This window comes from Canis aureus, chromosome 5 (assembly GCF_053574225.1).
Source record: "Canis aureus isolate CA01 chromosome 5, VMU_Caureus_v.1.0, whole genome shotgun sequence".
Classification (NCBI taxonomy): Eukaryota; Metazoa; Chordata; class Mammalia; order Carnivora; family Canidae; genus Canis; species Canis aureus.
Genome location: NC_135615.1, coordinates 79,069,154 through 79,087,531, shown reverse-complemented (window position 1 = coordinate 79,087,531; position 18,378 = coordinate 79,069,154). Strand labels below are relative to the sequence as shown.

Below are 18,378 nucleotides of genomic sequence, written 5' to 3'. Positions count from 1 at the left end.
TCCGCTCCAAAAAGAGCTTCCCCACGAAGGCCAGGCAGCGGTGGCAGGAGGGGCCCCAGGACACTGTCAGAGCTCGTCAGTAAAAGGCAGTTTATTGGGGCGGCTTCATGTGGGGCAGCTCCTAGGCCGTAGACCTAGCAGCGTGGTACAGCTGCTCCGGGACTCCTGGGCCCGCACCGCCCGGCCTCCCCCCGGGTCGGGGCCTGGTGGACAGAGGCACAACTGTCCGTCGCCAAGATGCTGTCACTGCCCCCAGTGTTGGCTGCTGGTGAAAGCTGTGCGGTCTCTGAGCCTATCGAGGCCAGAGCAACACTGGGGGACACGGAGGAGGGGCGCACCTCTGCAAGGGAGGCCCAGCCTCCTGATGGCCTGGGGATCAGGAAGGAAAAGCCTCTTCCAGGGGGGCCCCCTGGGGCGTCCAGACCCGGCGGGGGCAGGTGGGAGGAGGCTGTGCTCACAGAGGCTCGCTGCTGCCGAAGCTGCTTCTGCTTTTCTTCCGCTTGGCCTTGGTGAAGGGGACGTCGAGGGACTCGAGGCGGAAGGGCCGGGGCTGGGGCATTTCTGGGGCCTGGGTGGGCGAGATGGCCGAGGTGCTGCCGAGGGGGGAGCTGAGGCCGGGCGGCGAGCTGTGACGCGCTGTGGACAAGGGGGCGGAAGAGCCAGTGAGCCGGGATGGGGAGCCCCCCCCAGCCCTTCCCCACCCCCACCCCGAGCAGCCGGGCCCCCCAAGGGCCTGGGCCGGGAGCTCGGAGCTCTAGAGGCTCGGATGGAGCCCGCTGCCTGCAGGTGTGGCCTCAGGGGGCCTCAGTTTCCTCATCTGCAACACGGGACAGTACCAGGTCCTCCACCGGCACGCCTCGTTTCCTCTTCGGGCACCTCCTCTTAGAACTGATCTGCTTTTCGTGGCTATTTTATGAGCTCTGTGGCCTTTCATTTTGCTTTTAGAAAATGGGGGCACCTGGATGGCCTAGTTGGCTAAGTGTCCAACTCTTGGTTTTGGCTCAGGTCATCATCTCAGGGCTGTGAGGTCAAGGCCTGAGTTGGGCTTTGCACTCAGCAGGGAGTCTGCTTAAGAGTCTCCCTCTAGGGGGCAGCCCGGGTGGCCCAGCAGTTTAGCGCCGCCTTCACCCAGGGTGTGATCCTGGAGACCCGGGATCGAGTCCCACGTCGGGTTCCCTGCATGGAGCCTGCTTCTCCCTCTGCCTGTGTCTCTGCCTCTCTCTCTCTGTGTGTCTCTCTCTGTCTCTCATGAATAAATAAAACTAAAAAAAAAAAAAAAAGATTCTGCCTCTGCCCCTCCCTCTGTACTTGCTCGCTCTCAAATAAATAAAATCTTTAAAAAAAGAAATGGAAGAGCAAAGTGATTTTCAATTCCAGCTTTTAGAAGTGTTTTGCTTCTGTGGCCCTGTCTGCCCCCTTTGGCTTCGTGGGAGAGAGCCACCCTACTGGCACCTGCGGAAGCTGATGAGCCCCTGAGCCGCACAGGGCCGCACATGCCAGGACCCCAGCTGTGTGTCCCAGGCCGCCCATGTGCCAGGGGGTTGGTGGGGGGGAACCAAACTCCACAGCTCTCTGCCAGGAGGCCAAGGGGCAGGGAGGAGGGAGTCTGGGCACTGAGCAGGTACCATGTGCCAGGCACTGGGCTGGGCCACTTCCCGCCTCCTCTCACCCAACCCTGGAGAGATGGCATGCCTCGACAGGTGCAGCTGAGGAAACCGAGGCTCAGGGACAGGAAGGGGGTTTTAACCTGGGCCGACCCCAATTCACCCATCGTGCCTCTCCCTGTTGGCAGAGAACCCGGGGAGGGGCTGGGGGACGAGGTGGGCCTGGCACTCACTGAGGCTCTTCATGGGATCCGTGCTGAGGATCTGGCTGGCTCTCTTGGACCGGAAGTAGTTACTGGCAATGTTTTCACTGTCGCTCCGACTGAGCATCAGCCTGTAGCGGTCTTCTTCCTGCTGGGAGTCCAGATCCTCGTGGGTCAAGACCCCTTGTGATTGTACAGTTCTTACCCCCGCAAGCCTGGTGGGGGTCCCACTCTGTGGACCCTACTGCAGACCCCAGACTCCTGGAGTGGGAGCCAGGCAGCTCAGGGCAGGAGAGTCACAACGGCGGCCAAGCCCACGCCGCCCCCCTTCCTCGTTCTACCACCACCTAGGCCAAACCCATCCTGACATATTCATAGAAGGAATAATACAGTAGTCAGCCCAGGGGTACCATCCAGGTCATTAGAACTGGGGCCCCAGCCTCTTAACACCAAAGACTGTGACTTTTGCACCACTCTAAGGGACTTGCTCGCCTCAGCCTGAAATCTTCCTTCGGGGACCGCCCTTCTCCCCCTTGACAGGGTCCTGGTGAGGCGATCTGGTTCACAGCGTCCTAATACCGCCACTCCCCCTCGCCCACCCCCTGCTGCACAACCGGGCATGTGACCCGGCCTGAAGCAGTCAGAGCACTAGGTCTTCCTTCTGGACATAGTCATTGGTCCGAGGGCGGGCAGCTGAGCCAGGCAGAGCTGACCAGAATCTCTCCACAAGGGTGGGCTTAAGATGTGGGAAGACACTGGGTCTCTCCCTCTTGGATCACCAACTGGCAGCGGCCATCCTGCCGCCCTGAGGAGGCCTGCCTGAGTCTGACGCCAGCACTCCAAGGGAAGCAGAGCCAGAGGTGAGGAAGGACACAGCAAAACGTGGTGCTTTGCTGGAAAGTTTCCTGACCTCTGCTTTGAGGAGGTGTATTTCTGTGTAACGCAAAACACAGGGATATATGAGGACAAAGTGACGTTAAAAGCCCAATTATTGTTTTGTGGATCCTGGAGGGCCCTTTGGTCTGAGGATCCCAGCAAGGGCCCAGGGAAGCCGAACCTACGGCCTGGCCTCTGGGATTGACGACGCAGCCTTGGGATGGGCTACCTCGAACCACCTACGTCCCCTCTGGTCTCTATGACCAGAAGTGCCCCTGACTGAGGGCCAGAGCAGGTGGAGGGTCCAACAGAATTACATGGAAAAGACCCAGGCTCGGCCTCCTGCTTTGGTCCTCAGGTGGGATGAACGTAGTAGCCCAGTGTCCTGTAGGAATGCTGACCCACAATGCCGTGGGTGCAAGGCCCTGCCAGCTCCCCGAGCCTCACTCCCTTCTCCCAGAGGCCTTACCGTGCCCGGTTCACTGTTGTCTGCTGCCGAGGTTTTGCGGACCGCCTTGTTCTGTGGCCCTGTTGGAACTGCTATGACAAATACAAGCTGAAGTCATTGCTGCCTGGTCCCTAGTCCCCGCCTGGTCCCTGCTCCTGCCTGGTCTCTGGTCTCCCCCTGGTCCCTGTTCCCCGCCTGGTCCCTGGTCCCACCTGGTCCGTGTTCCCCGCCTGGTCCCTGCTCTGGCCTGGTCCCTGGTCCCCGCCTGGTGCCTAGTTCCTAGTCCACAGGCCAGAGGCCCAGGCCGGCGGCAGCACTCCCCCAGACTCACAGGTCAGGCCCAGCGCAGGCCTGGGGCCTGGGGACTACACTTCCCAGCCCAAGCCAAAGGCTGACTTTGGGAAACAGACAACTGGAGAGCTCAGATGTCAAAGCAGCCATTCCCCTGCTTCCCTGCAACACAGCAGGTTGGGGTGAGGGTGGGGGGGCAAGAGACAGACACCCTGCTGGTGATGCTGGCATTGGGGAAACGGAGCCGGTTGGCCTTCCATAAACTCAGACCTGAACGAACATTCTCTGAGCAGGGGGATCGGTGCTGAAAGGCCAGTTTCTGTCCCTGGTCCTACGACTGACTCACTGCTCTGACTGGGACTCCAGTTCTGTCACTTTGTCTGAGATTCCATCTCCTCAGGTGTCCGCCACAGGGTTTTTGGAGGATGTCATGAGTGATGGTCATGACGGGTATAAAACAGACCACGCACTTCCCATGGGCTGGGCAGGGCGCTAAGGCTTTCACACGCATGAACACATGCTTAGCCACCCAGCGGTCTTGCCAGAAGGTGCGGTCACTAACCCCCATTTCACAGATGAGGACACTGAGTCCCAAAGAGGTCACACCGGGAGTGGTGGTGATGGGGGAACACAGGGCTAGCTGAAGACAAAGCACGAGCTCAGGGCAGCGCACTGACAAGTCCTTGAAACAGGCAGAGGGACATTCCTCTAGGGACTCAACTGTCTCAATGTTCATACTTTGCCAAGGGCAGAGGCAATCTTAGCCCGACCCCCAGGATCCTGTGAATCTACTTTAACATATATAAATTCCTATAGAAATGTTCTTTATCTTGGATTCCTGGGTGGCTCAGCGGTTTACCACTTGCCTTCAGCCCAGGGCGTGATCCTGGGGTCCCAGGATCGAGTTCCACATTGGGCTCCCTGCATGGGGCCTGCTTTTCCCTCTGCCTATGTCTCTGCCTCTTTCTCTCTGTCTCTCATGAATAAATAAATAAAATCTTTAAAAAAAAAAAAAAGAAATTTTCTTTATCTCTAAACCCCAAATTCCATGTTGGCAATCATCCCCTAAGCACACGGCCCACCCATATACATCTGAAGGGTCTCGTGACTAAGGTTTATTAGAGGGTAATAAATGACCTTTTCCCAACAATAGCCCCCTGAAGGTTCTGGAAACCTTGCTTCCAAAATTCCTTAGAGAGTACCCTATCCTCAAGCCCCTCCCAACTCCCAGGTGCATGGTCAGCCACCCCTCACAGGCCCGGGGCAGCAGCTCTTCCTGCCCGTGGGTCCTGTCCCTGGGCTTTAATAAAACCATTTTGCACCAAAGACGTCTCAAGAATTCTTTCTTGGTCGTCAGCTCCGGCCCTCACCTATATTCCAAAACCTCATCAGTGGAGCCAGAATTCCAACCCACATCTGTCTGACCCCGGGACACACCACTTGTCTCTCAGGTCCCCACCATTCGGGAGCCGCGAGAGCCCCGGGGCTGCTGCACGCACAGCCAGCAAGGGTGGAGACCCCTGGCTCCCGCGCAGCCTGCAGGAGGGCCAGCCCCGCGGAGGAGGCCGAGGGGACAGCCGAGCACCTGACCTACTGGGAGGCTGGTTTTTATGATGATGGGCTCGGGGATCTTCCAGAAGCCACTGTCCTCGTCCCAGCAGGACTCGCGGCGGATCTTCTCCAGGTTGCTGTAGTTACAGTCCCGACGGATGAGGGGCTGCACCTGCTCCAGGAGCTGCTGGAACAGCATGAAGTCACGCTCCTGCCGCCGGATGGTGGCCAAGTAATCGATCTTCTCCAGCTGGAACTCCGACTGCAGGTCTTTGATCTCCACCTCGGCGGCGCGCAGCTGAAAGCAGGGGGCAGCAGGCGGCCGAGCGGTGAGCGCCCCCCCTCCCCCCGCCCCGCGCCCGCCGCCTGGGCCTCCAGCGGGCCGCTCGCCATCCGTGCGCGCACCCGCGCATCCGCCCGCGCCCGCCTCCCGGCTGCCCCCAGCCCTAGACGAGCACCTACTGTGCGCTCCGGACCCGCGCATCCGCCCGCGCCCGCCTCCCCCCAGCCCTAGATGAGCACCTACTGTGCGCTCCCGCAGAAAACAGGGTGAGAACTTGCTCGCCGGCGCCCCCTGCCGGCCCTCTGGGGCAATCCCACACAAACACCCTAATCAGGAGCCTTGGCATTCAATGTCCTAAAAGATCTCAGAAAATTGCATAAATCTGGGATCCCTGGGTGGCTCAGCGGTTGAGCGCCTGCTTTTGGCCCAGGGCGCGATCCTGGAGACCCGGGATCGAGTCCCGCGTCGGGCTCCCTGCATGGAGCCTGCTTCTCCCTCTGCCTGTGTCTCTGCCTCTATGTCTATCATAAATAAATAAATATTTAAAAAAGAAAATTGCATAAATCCTCTCCCTAAGGGGAGCCGAGGGTGTAAGCTCTCAGACTCAGTAGCGCTCCGGCCCCCCCATTACCACGGTCAGTTATGATGTGACAGCCATCGGCCTTCAGAGTCAGACCCACCTGGATGTGACCCTGATGTGACCTGGGATTCCAGGTGTTTCTGATCTCCTGCCCGGGTCTGCCTGAAGGGAGAGCCCTCCAAGCACAGGTGACTCCCAGCTACAACCCTATCCATGAGCCCTCTCCCTGAGCCCCAAGACCCCTGGCAAGTGGCCTGTTGCCTCGAAGGTACTGTTTGATTAGTAAAGAAGGGTGTTTTAGGTTCACAGAAATGGTCATCACATGTAACCAGCTGAGAACAGAGGTAGGACACAGGGGGGCAATTAATGCTCCATTTCTTAAGCCGGATAGATATGTGGTATTAATGGTAAGAAGCTTTATATTTTTATACATCCAGAATCCTTCACAATGACTTTTGTAACGGATTTGTTGAGGTATAATTCACAGGTCATACAATTCACCCGTTTGACACGTACAATTCAACGGTTTTTGGCCTATTTGGAGTTGCACAACTGTCACCACAGTGTGTTTTAGAACATTTCACCATCCAAACATAAACCTCAAACCCACAGGTACTCATCCTCCACTTCTCCCCAACCGCCAGCCCTAGGCAACCACAGTCTACTTTGTCACTCCAGATTTGCACATTCCAGAGCTTTCATATACATGTAATCATACAATATGCGGTCTTCTGTGTGTGGCTTCTTGCACTTAATACAGTGTGTTTGAGGTTTATCCGGGTCTCAGGACTTCATTCCTTTTTTTTTTTTTTTTTTTTTTGAGATTTATTTATTTATTTGAGAGAAAGAGTGGGAGGGACAGAGGGAGAGGCAACAAGTCTCAGACTTCCCCATGAGCATGGAGCCCGACACATGTCACGACCTCAAGATCACGACCTGATCTGAAACCAAGAGTTGGATGCTTAAATGACTGAGCCACCCAGGAGCCCCAAGATTTCATTCCTTTCTATCGCCAAATAATATTCCATTATGTGACTATACCACATTTTATTTTTCCATTCATGACTGTTTTCACTTTGGGGCTTCAATGAATAAGGCTGCTATGAACCTTGGTGTACAAGTTTTTCTGTGGACATAGTTTCATTTCTCTTGCTTGTTAACTGCTGGGTCACAGACTAACACTATGTTTCACCCACTGAGGAACTGCCAGGCTATTTTCCAAAGCAGCTGCACCATTTTCCATTCCCACCAGCAATGTATGAGGCACTAATTTCTCCACATCCTCACCAACATTGGTTATCATCTATCTGTTTTATTACAGTTTCCCTTGCAGGCGTGAGGTGGTATCTCTATACCATAGATGGCAGTTTTGCATTGTAGACATTTGCCTTTCCCTGGTGGCTAATGATGTTGAGCACAGTTTCTTGTGCTGACTGGCCATTTGTTTATCTTCTTTGGAGAAATGTCTGCTCAGATCCTTTGCCCATTTTTAAGTTAGATTGTATTTTTATTCTTGAATTGTAAGGGTTCTTTATATGTTCTGGATATAAGCACCTTATTGGGATATAGATGATTTGCAAATATTTTCTCTCATCCTATGGGCTGTATTTTCTCTTTCTTGCAGTATCCTTTAAAGCACAAAAGTTTTCATTTTGATTAAGCCCAATGTATTTTTTCCTTTGTTGTTTGTGCTTTTGATATCAGACCCGAGAAAGTAGTGTCTAATTTTTTTAAGACTTTTTTTATTTACTTGAGAGTGAGGGAGAAAGAGAGCAAAAGAGAGTACACAGAGGGAAAGGGAGAAACAGACTCTCCGCTGAGCAGGGAGCCCAACACAGGGCTTGATCCCAGGACCCTGAGATTATAGCCTGAGCCGAAGGCAGCTGCTTAACTGACTGGGCACCCAGGCACCCCAGCAATGTCTAATGTAAGGTAACAAATATTTACACCTTTGAGTGTTACAGTTTTAGCTCTTATGTTTAGTATGTTGATCCATTTTGTTTTGTTTTTAAGATTTTATTTATTTATTTATTCATGAGAGATACACAGAGAGAGAGAGAGGCAGAGACACAGGCAGAGGGAGAAGCAGGTTCCATGCAGGGAGCCTGACGTGGGACTCGATCCCGGGTCTCCATGATCACGCCCTGGGCCGAAGGCAGGCGCTAAACCACTGAGCCACCTGGGCTGCCCTGTTGATCCATTTTGAATTAATTTGTGTATATGGTGTGAGGTTGGGGTCTGACATCATTCTTTGCCATGCTGGCCATCTAGTTATCCCAGCACCATTTGTTGAAAAGACTGTCTTTTCTCATCTTGGCACACTTGTTAAAAATCAACTGACTATAAACACAAAAGTTTATTTATGGACTCTCAATTCCATTCCATTGACCTATATGCTGTCTTTATACCAGTACCACACAGTCTGGATTACTGTAACTTTGTAACAAGTTTTGAAATTGTGTGTGAGTCCTCCAACTGTGTTCGTTTTAAGATTGTTTTTGGCTATTCTGAGTCCCTCAAATTTCCATATGAACTTTAGGGTCAGCTTGTCAAATGCTGCAAAGAAGCCAGTTGGGACTTTGATAGCGACCGCCTTGAATCTGTAGATGTTTGAAGTGTATTCCCATCCTATCAATATTAAGTCTTCCAATCCATGAACATGGGATATCTTTCCATTTATTTAGATATTCTTAAATTCTTTCAACAATGTTTTATAGTTTTTTGGAATATAAGCTTTACACTTCTTTTGTTAAATTTATTCCTGAGTATTCTATTCTTTTTGATGTATTGCAAATGGAATTGTTTTCTTTTTTAATCTTTTTGGATATTATACATTTTTTTAATTTTTATTTATTTATGATAGTCACTGAGAGAGAGAGAGAGAGGCAGAGACACAGGCAGAGGGAGAAGTGGGCTCCAGGCACCGGGAGCCCGATGTGGGACTCGATCCGGGGTCTCCAGGATCCCGCCCTGGGCCAAAGGCAGGCGCCAAACCGCTGCGCCACCCAGGGATCCCTGGATATTATACATTTTTTTTAAGTAGGCTCCACACTCAATGCAGGGCTTGAACTCATGACCCTGAGATCAAGAGTCACATGCTGTACAGACTGTGCCAGACATGGAATTGTTTTCTTAATTTTATTTGTGGATTGTTCATTGCAAGTATGTAGAAATAAAATTGTTTTCTGCTTATTGATCTTGTATCCTACAACCTTGCTGAAGTTGTTAATTGATTCTCGTAGTTAGGGTTTGGATTTTGTTTTGTTTTGTTTTTAGTGGATTCCTTAGGATCTTCTACATAAAAGATCATGTCGTCTGCAAATAGAAATAGTTTTACCTATTCCTTTTCAATCTCAATGCCTTTTATTTCACTTTCTTACCTAACTGCCCTAGCTAGAAGCTCCAGCCCAGTGTTGAATAGAAGTGGTGAGAGCAGACATTCTTGTCTTGTTTCTTCTCTTAGAGAGAAAGCATTCAATCTTTCACCATTAAGTATGACATGTCATAGATGCCTTTTATCAGAATGAAGAAGCTCCCTTCTATTCCTAGTTTCCTGGATGTTTTTATCACTACAGGCATTAAATTTTTTCAAAAACTTTTTCTGCATCTATTAAGATGATCATGTGAGTTCTGTCCGTTATTCTATTGAAATGGTATATTGGATTAATTGATTTTGGGATACTAAACCAACCTTGCATTCCTAGGATAAATCCCATTGTGGCATGATATAGATTTGGTTTGCTAGTATTTTGTGGAGCATTTTGTGTTGGTATTCATAAAAAGGATTAGTCTATAGTTTTCTTGTTATGTCTTTGTATGGTTTTGGTATCAGGTGATATTGGCCCCATAGAATAAGTTAAGAAGCGTTCCCTTCTATTTCACAATTTTTAAAAAATATTTTTAAGGGCAGCCCAGGTGGCTCAGAGGTTTAGCGCCGCCTTCAGCCCAGGCCCTGATCCTGGAGACCCAGGATCGAGTCCCACGTCGGGCTCCCTGGATGGAGCCTGCTTCTCCCTCTGCTGTATCTCTGCCTCTCTCTCTCTCTCTCTCTCTCTCTCTCTCTCTGTCTCTCATGAATAAATAAATAAAATCTTTTAAAAAATATTTTTAAAGCCAATAGTCTTCATTTTACAAATAAAACTTAGTGAGAAGACACAATGGAACAGGATACCCCACAGAAGAAAGCAAATAAAATATACCTGGGTGTGAAATTAACAAGATATGTTCAAAGCCGATGGGGGGAAATTTATAAAATATTCTTGAGTGACACCAACATTGATCTGAACTAACAGAAGATATACCACGATCCTGGACAGAAAAATCCAGCCTCATGAGGGTATCAATACCTTCAAGTTAATGTATAGATATAATGTGATTCCCCCAAAAATTCCACCAATTTTTTTTCTGTACTTCTCTCCCCTTTTTACTGTTGCCCTAGAACCCAGTCATTTATATAATTCATTTTGAAAAAAAACAAACAAGTAAGAATATACAGAAAACCTGGAATAGAAGATCATTGACAGAAGATTAGCCCTATGAAATTATAAAACATATTACAAAGTCCCTGATCAGAAGAAGTAAAATCAAGAAGATTGTCTTGGGGATCCCTGGGTGGCGCAGCGGTTTAGCGCCTGCCTTTGGCCCAGGGCGCGATCCTGGAGACCCGGGATCGAATCCCACGTCAGGCTCCCGGTGCATGGAGCCTGTTTCTCCCTCTGCCTGTGTCTCTGCCTCTCCTTCTGCCTGTGTCTCTGCCTCTCTCTCTCTCTCTCTCTCTCTGTGTGACTATCATAAATAAATAAAAATTAAAAAAAAAAGAAGATTGTCTTGATTTGGATTTCCCTAAAAACAAAGGCTAATAGAGAATTTAAAGGCAGTAATTTACACGGAAAATGAAGCCAGGAAACTTGGTAAGGAAAAGACAAAAGTGAGAATCACTCTAAAGGTGTTTTATATAAGTCATTGCTGAAGGCAGTGGGAGCTAGATTCCACTGCTTTCAATGAAAAACCTTACACAATGCCTCCTAGGAGGGCATCTAGGGCATTTGTCTGCTAGCTTCTAGCTTCCTATTGATTAAGGGTTGCCACTGAGAGGTGAAAGGGATCAGAATATGGTACCCCAAAATATTCCACTTTGGTATAAGAATTACTTTGAGCTGAAGGCAACTGAGAAACAGCAGACACAGAAAAAAAGCTCTTTACCCTCCCCCATTTGCCTAAAAGCAGGGCATAAAGGGCATAAATTTCTCTTTGTGAAGGTATTCCCCCTCCCTTCTCTCAACAAGAGGGGTGGAACTGCTCTTAATCACTGGAGATGATGCTAGATTTATCATCCCAGTGACAGCATCAAGAGGAATCTGCATAATAAACCTTTTAAAGAACACTTATCTTGCATTAATTTCCCCCATATACTTACCTTCCCACAATTTGCTGCCCCTAGAAGCTCAAAATACTTTTCTTTTGACACTTCACCACAAGTTTATGGCCCTTTGTTAAAATAGTATATAAGCCTCCAGGTCTATCTCTTTAGGGTTTTCACTTCCTTCTCTTGAGACCCCCATACGATGTAAAAATATTAACATCAAATAAAAATTGTATATCTTTCCTCCTGAAAACAAAACAAAAAACAAAAAACAAAAAAGTCCCTGAATATCAAATAAAGTGGTTGGCACTGGTACATGAATAGAGCAAGAGAAATTAGTAGAAAAATCAGAAATACATCTCTAAATGGTTATAGAACTTTAGCTTACAATAAAGGCAACAGGTGAAGTTAGTGAAGAATAAATGGACTTTTTGAAAACAAAAAGTTTCTCCTAGGAAACAAGGAGAGCCATGTGGAACAGATAAAATTGAATCAGCTCCCCACACATGCACCAGGATAAATTCCAAGTGGATCAAATTTAATGTAAAAAGAAATAAAGATGGGCTGTCTGGGGACTCATTCAGTTAAGCATTGACTCCTGATTTCAGTTCAGGTCATGATCTCAGAGTTGTGAGATCAAGCCCCATCTTGGGCTCTTCACTCATGGGGAGTCTGCTTGAGATTCTCTCTCTCCCGCTCCCTCTATCCCTCACCGCACTCACTCTCTCTCTCTCTCTCTCTCTTTATACTTTTTAGTATAAATGAATAATAAAAAAGAAAGTAACTATACAAGTTCTAGAAGGAAACATAAATGAACTTTCTCAACTGACTACAAATCTACATGCAACGATAGAAAGTTGATAATTTGACAAAATAAAACTTAAAAATATTCTTTTGTCTAGCCAAAATACCATAAAACATAGTAAAAAGACAAATGCAAGTGAAATAGAAATATTTCCAACATCTTTCACAGATAAACAGGTCACACACCAAGGAATATTGATATTCCTAATATTAGTTACAATACTCCTGCTGTTAAGGTTTCTACAAGTGGGGAAAGGAGAGGAAGCACCACCTTACAGAAAAATGGGCTAAAGATGTGAACCCAGTTCAGAGGGAAAGAAGAGCAGTCATCCCTAAAACATATGAAAAAATGTCTCAGCCTTGCTCAACAGTAAGAAAAATGCAACCTGGCGAGGCTATAAGAAAGCACACTCATACATGCTGATGGAAATGCAAAAGGATTCCCCTCAGCGCCTCCCCCCCCCCCCCCCCCGACCCTGGGAGAAGTTGGCAACAGCTATCCAAATCACATAGGCATTCACTCTGTCTCAGCAGTCCCAGCTGGAGGAATCAATTCTAAAGAAACCCACCCCAAATCTAAAAGTAGCGTGCACAGATTATTCACTACAGAGCTCTTTATCATAGCAAAAGCCTGGAGACAACCCAAATGCCCATCAGGAGAGAGCTCCTGGAGGGGCTTCTGGGTGGCCCGATGGTTAAGTGTCCGACTCTTGATCTCAGCTCAGGTCTTGCTCAGCGTTGGGAGTCCAAGCCCCGCATTGGGCTCCAGGCTGGGTGTGGAATCTACTTAAGGAGAGAGAGAGAGAGAGAGAGAGAGAGAGAGAGAGAGAGAGAAAGAGAGAGAGAGCTGCTGGAATAAACAATGACACACCCCCACAATGGAGCGCCACGTGGCTATAAAAAGGAATGAGGACTACTTCTAGAGACTGCTACCCAGTGACCTCCAGGACGTATCGTTATGTGAAAAAAGTCTAGGCAGAGGAAAGTGTGTTTGTAGCTACTTTGATCTAAGAAGGGAGATTGTATATACACGTATGTACATGTGTGGATGGCGGATTTGTCCACACACACATATTTGTTTATATTCAAAAACAAAAGCTGGGGTGCCTGGGTGGCTCAGTCAGTTAAGTGTCTGCCTTCAGCTCAGGTCATGATCTCAGGGTCCTGGAATTGAGCCCCTTGTTGTCAGACACCCTGCTCAGTGGGGAGTCTGCTTCTCCCTCTCCCTCTGCCCCTCCTCGCTGCTTGTGTGCTCTCTCACTCTCTCTCTCTCTCAAATAAATAAATAAAGTTCTAGATACCTGGGGATAATGGAAGCTACCCATATCTGAATCTCTCCAGGGAGACCCTCTAAAACAACACATAAAACAGTGAGAGAAAACGAAACCACCCTCCGCTCAGCCTCCACCAGCAGGTCCAAAATACCAGAAGTCCAGCAGACTGGTGGGCCCGCCCCACAGCGGGGATGAGTGGAAAGCACCCAGGAAAGGGTGGAAGGGGAAGGGCAAGGTGCTGGAAGCAGATAAAATACCTCCCCAAGAGAGAAAGCCTCACTCTGAGTGGGAAAATACTGACAACAGATCTGATACTGTGAAACCAATGGAAGAGACTGGAATGTGAGTCACTCTCTCCAAGATGAACCTTTCTCTGCAAGTCTCTATAGAGACCGAGGGGTTAGTCTCTGCAAGGCACTGCTTCTGGGGGGTGTTTAGATGTGGGAGACCCCTTGAGGTGCAAAATAAAAAGTCCTACAGAAACAAGAGGAAATCACAGGGCACCTGGGTGGCTCAGGTGGTTAAGCGTCTGCCTTCAGCTCAGGTCATGATCCCAGAGTCCTGTGACTGAGCCCGTCCTCAGGCCCTGCTTAGAGGGGAGTCTGCTTCTCCCTTTCCCTCTGTCTCTCCCCCCTGCTCATTCTCTCTTTCTCTCTCAAATAAATATTTTTTAAAAAAGAAACAAAAGAAAATTACAAAGGACACACTGAACCCTCCCACCTGGAGAGAGAGAGAGAGAGAAAGAGAGAGAAAGAGAGAGAGAACCCAAAAGTGAGAACAAAATTTGGAAGGAAGGTCTTGACCCCTATGATTTCCACCCCTTGGTATGTGCCTGTGACTATGTTCCCTTACACAGCAAAAAGGACTTTGCAAATGGAATTGAAGTTATTAATCTGTTGGCTTTAAAATGGGGGAGATTATCCTGGATCATCTGGTGAGCCCAGTGTAACCACACAGGCTTTACACAGGGGAGCAGAGAACCAGGCAGAGGACAGGCATTAGAAGAGATGCTTCAGAGGAAGGAGACAGGAGTCGAGTCAGAGAGCTGAGGCCTAGGAGCGGCTGGCCCTGGCAGTCTTTGAGGGGGGTCATGAGCCGAGAAAGGCAGGCAGCCTCTAGAAACAGAACGAACCCCAGCAGACAGCCTGCAAGGACTTGGGAACCTCAGTCCTACAACCACATAGAACTGAATCCTGTCAACAACCCGAATGGCCCTGGACATGGATTCTTCACCAGAACCTCTGAAGGAAACGCAGCCCTGCCTGCACCTTGGTTCCAGCCCTCTGGAATTCAAAGCAGAGGAACCAGCCATGTTGGAGCTGGACCCCGACCCACAGAACTGTGAGATAAGAAATGTGTGTTATTTTAGGCAACTCCATTGTGGTGATATGCTAAGTACACAGCAGTAGGGGACAGTCTATTTAACACTGCACTTCCCTATATGAACAGAAGAGCATGCTGTGGACTGAGCAAACCCAGCCAGCCGTCCAAACCTTCACCTCTGCTTTCAGCCGGTACTGAAAATGCAGAAACACAAGACACTGCAAAATAAACAGAAAAGAGGAGCGCCTGGGTGGCTCAGCAGGTTAAGCATCTGCCTTCAGCTCGGGTCATGATCCTGGGGTCCTGCTCAGTGGGGAGCCAGCTTTTCCCTCTCCCTCTGCTCCTCCCTCAGCTCGTGCTCTCTCTATCTCTGTGTCTCTCTCAAATGAATAAATAAAAATCTTTTTTAAAAAATGAATAACAACAACAAAAAAGAACAGAAAAGAGCAGAAGTAGCTAATCAAAGCTACTATAAGAACCAGGAAATGAAAATCAAAACACTTCAGCAGCAGAAAATTCTCCCCAAAGCACGAGCACGCAGAACCAAAGCGTACCCCAACATCCTGACGTGAATACAATTTCCTTAAATTCACACGTAGGAACATTTTAAATCAGCAATCCAAAAGCCTTAAAGTGGAAATGGACAGAAATAAAAGAGATGTAAACTGGGACCTTAACGGAACTCCAGAAATAATTCTTTTTCAGACTTAGGTGCGTAGACCACATTAGAAGACATCTCGGGAAGAACAAATTTGGCTGAAAACATAAAAAGGGGTATTAAGAAAAAACACAAAAATATCCAAGAAAATGTAAACATGACAGGGGTTCAAAGAGGAAAAAGCATCAACTTCTGCTTTGGCGAGATGCTTGGGTTGGCAGCGTCAGGCGGGGACAAGGGGTGTCCTGCGGCCGGGCAAGGGGGACATGCGGGGCCCAGAGCCCCCAGGGAAGCGGATGGCAGCTCCTCCTCTGTCTTGTCCTCACTCCCTGCGCTCTGTCACACTGCCTCCCTTCCGCTCCTGGTGCCACTAATCTCACACTCAGCACCAGCCCCTCCCTGGGCCCGGAAGGCTCTTCCTTCAGGTCACGCATGACCCGGCCCCGCCTTACCTGAGGTTCAGATCCCACCACAGAAGTCACCGCCTCCTCCAGGAGGACCTCCTGCACCCCCTCAGGTGGCCCTGGGAACTTCTGGGGTTCTGTTAACGTTCAGTCCCCCAATGTGGGTGCCAGTGTCATGGGAGCGTGCACTCCGTGCAAGTGAGTTAAGTTGCACACTTGTGATGTGCACATATGTATACTTAAATCAAAATGAAAAAATAAAAAATAAAAAAAAAATTAAAAAAAAAAAAAAAATAAATAAATAAATAAAAAATAAAAAATAAAGCCACTGATGTGGGAAACAAAGGCAGAAAAAAATTATTGAATTTCCTTACTGCCTGCAGCCCACTGACAAGTCCTTGAAAGAGGCCAAGGGACATTCCCCTAGGGACTCAGCCGCCTTGATGGTGACACTTGGCTAAGGGCGAGAGGCAATATCAGCCCGCTCCCCCAACCCCGGGATCCTGTGATCTACTTTAACACATAAAAATCCCTTTGGAAACTTCCTTTATCTCTACCCCGGCCAAGATCCTGCTGGCAGTCATCCCCCAAGCATATGCCCCACCGACATACATCGGAAGGGTCTAGGGACTCGGGTTTTGTTACACAGTCGTGAATGACCTCTCTCAACAACAGCCAGGCCCCTCCAGGTCCTGGAAACTTCGCTGCCAAAATTCCTTAGAGCCGCACGCTCTCCCTAACCCCCTCCCACCTCGAGTGTAGAATGGGCCACTTCTCATGACCCCTGCGCAGCTCCTCCTGCCCGCGGGTCCTGTCCCCATGCTTTAATAAAACCACCTCTTTGCACCCAAGACGTCTCAAGAATTCTTTCTTGGCCATGGCCTTCAAACCCTAACGTCTCCCCTCCATCACCATCCTCCTCTAGGATTCCCTTCACAGCACTCTCTGGCACCGTCACTTATTTCTCCGCTGTGCTATTTGTCACATACACGCTCCCTGCACAGCAGATACGTCTGTCACTGTGACTGCCTCCAGGGCCAGCATGGCACACAGCAGGCGCTGACTAGATGCTGGCGCGCAACAATGAATGCACCGGGCATGGGGGGGTGCAGGGTGGGCTGGGGCCTCACCTTCCTCTGCATCTTCTCCAGCAGCTTGCTCTTAGCCCACACCTCCTCCTGGATGGAGTCGTAGACGTTGAGCAGCACCCAGTCCCCGCTGTCCTCGTCCGAGTTCTGCAAGGCCGCCACCAGCTGCTTCTTGCGCTCGTCTGCGTACCGCTTCCGCCGCTTGTGCTTCTCCTTCAGGTCCTTGTTCTTGGCCTGCTCCCCTCCAACCACCTGCTGCTCCAACAGCTGCAGGCTGCCAGCACGGAGAAGAAGGCTGTCACTGCGCGCTTGGTGTCCAGAAGGATGTCGTGGGGTCCTTGCGACAACCCCTCACAGACATGGACGCAGGCTCGGAAAGGGGAGGCCTCTGGCTGGGGTCAGGATCGGGGCTCCGAGCAGATCCACCCAAGCCTGTGAGCTCATCGGCACAACAGGACGGGCCCAGAGCCCGCCTGCCACCTGCCACCTGCCACCTGCCAGCACGGGCCTCCCAGAGCTGAGGGTCCCCACACCCTGCATGACCAGAGCAGCCCTGGTGGGGAAGGCTGTGCAGTGCACCGGGGCACCGTACCTCACCCCCTCCCTCTGCAGCCTCCCGCCCGGCTCACTCCAGTGCTCCAAGCTGCTTGTTCTCCCAGCAGCCAGGCTGTGCCCCCTGTATCTCAGAGGCCACCTGGGGCATCTGTCCTGCAAACCCCATTCAGGTGGAGCTGAGCAAAGCTACCACGAGACACGGAAAGTGGAGGCCTCTGTGAAGCCTTCCCTGCCCGTGCTCCAGACCACCCCCTGAACACGGCCACGTGGGCCCAGAGTTCTCTCGGTGCCTGGCGCTCGGCAGGCATGGTCTCACTTGACCCTCACGACGAGCTTCTCAAGCTGGAGCTCTTATCATCACCCGTTTTGTAGATGAGAAGTTAAGGCACAGGGAGCTTTAGAGTTGGCCCAGGTGGTAGAGGTAGGCAGGGTGGAGGCGGATGGGAGCCCAGACAGTCGACTGCACAACCCACTGGCTTCTCAGGCTATGGAGGCTGGTCCTCCCTGGGCCTGGGTAGCTGCCTCCCCTCAGACTGTGGGCCCTTGAAGGCCAACGGGGCAGCTCACTCATCCTTGCATCCTGGTTTCTGGCAACAGTCCCTGCTCGGTTCGCACGTGACCTGTGGCCTGTGGGACTGAGTTTACCACGGCCCGGAGGTGATTGACCCGCCAGCCAGGGGCTGTCACAGAGGTGGGCCTCACGTTATTCCCATTTATGGGAGTGAGAATCGAGGCTCAGGAATGTTAAGTGACTTGCACAGAGTGAAGAAAGCCCAGCTCCCCAGGCGGGCAGCCTCTGAGGGGGTCAGGGAGCCTGGTCCCTAGGGCGAGCAGGTCTCACACCCGGGGTGGGGGCACTGCAGGCTCTCTGGGAGCTGAGGGGAGCCCGCACCACCCGCCCTGGGAGTCCTGCGAATGCCAGGCAGACAACAGTCCCTTCCCTCTCTCCCAGAGAGGCTGCTCCCCAAGCAGGTGCTGGAGGGGCTGGGGGCACGGTTCCCGAGCAGCGCCCTGGCCACCCAGCTGACTAGCACTGTCCCCGCACCCCCCCCCCCCCCCGCTCCTAGAGCGGAT

At 50.5% G+C, this 18,378-nt stretch overlaps 1 protein-coding gene across 10 annotated transcripts in view; it reads right to left on the bottom strand.

Annotated features, from left to right (window-relative positions):
• Nucleotides 1-18,378, bottom strand: part of KIF17 (kinesin family member 17) — a 43,888-nt gene that overhangs the window by 236 nt on the left and 25,274 nt on the right. For 2 of the 10 annotated variants that reach the window (XM_077899308.1, XM_077899303.1), the window contains 6 exons: nt 16,792-17,023; nt 5,013-5,271; nt 3,153-3,223; nt 1,838-1,958; nt 459-636; nt 77-369 (listed from right to left, as the gene is read on the bottom strand). In XM_077899308.1, the coding sequence (XP_077755434.1) occupies nt 135-369; nt 459-636; nt 1,838-1,958; nt 3,153-3,223; nt 5,013-5,271; nt 16,792-17,023 (1,096 nt within the window). In that variant the 3' untranslated portion in view covers nt 77-134. Of the gene's footprint in view, nt 1-76; nt 637-1,837; nt 1,959-3,152; nt 3,224-5,012; nt 5,272-16,791; nt 17,024-18,378 lie in introns of those variants that run through there. The other 8 variants (XM_077899306.1, XM_077899305.1, XM_077899307.1 and 5 more) reach the window with 8 other exon arrangements.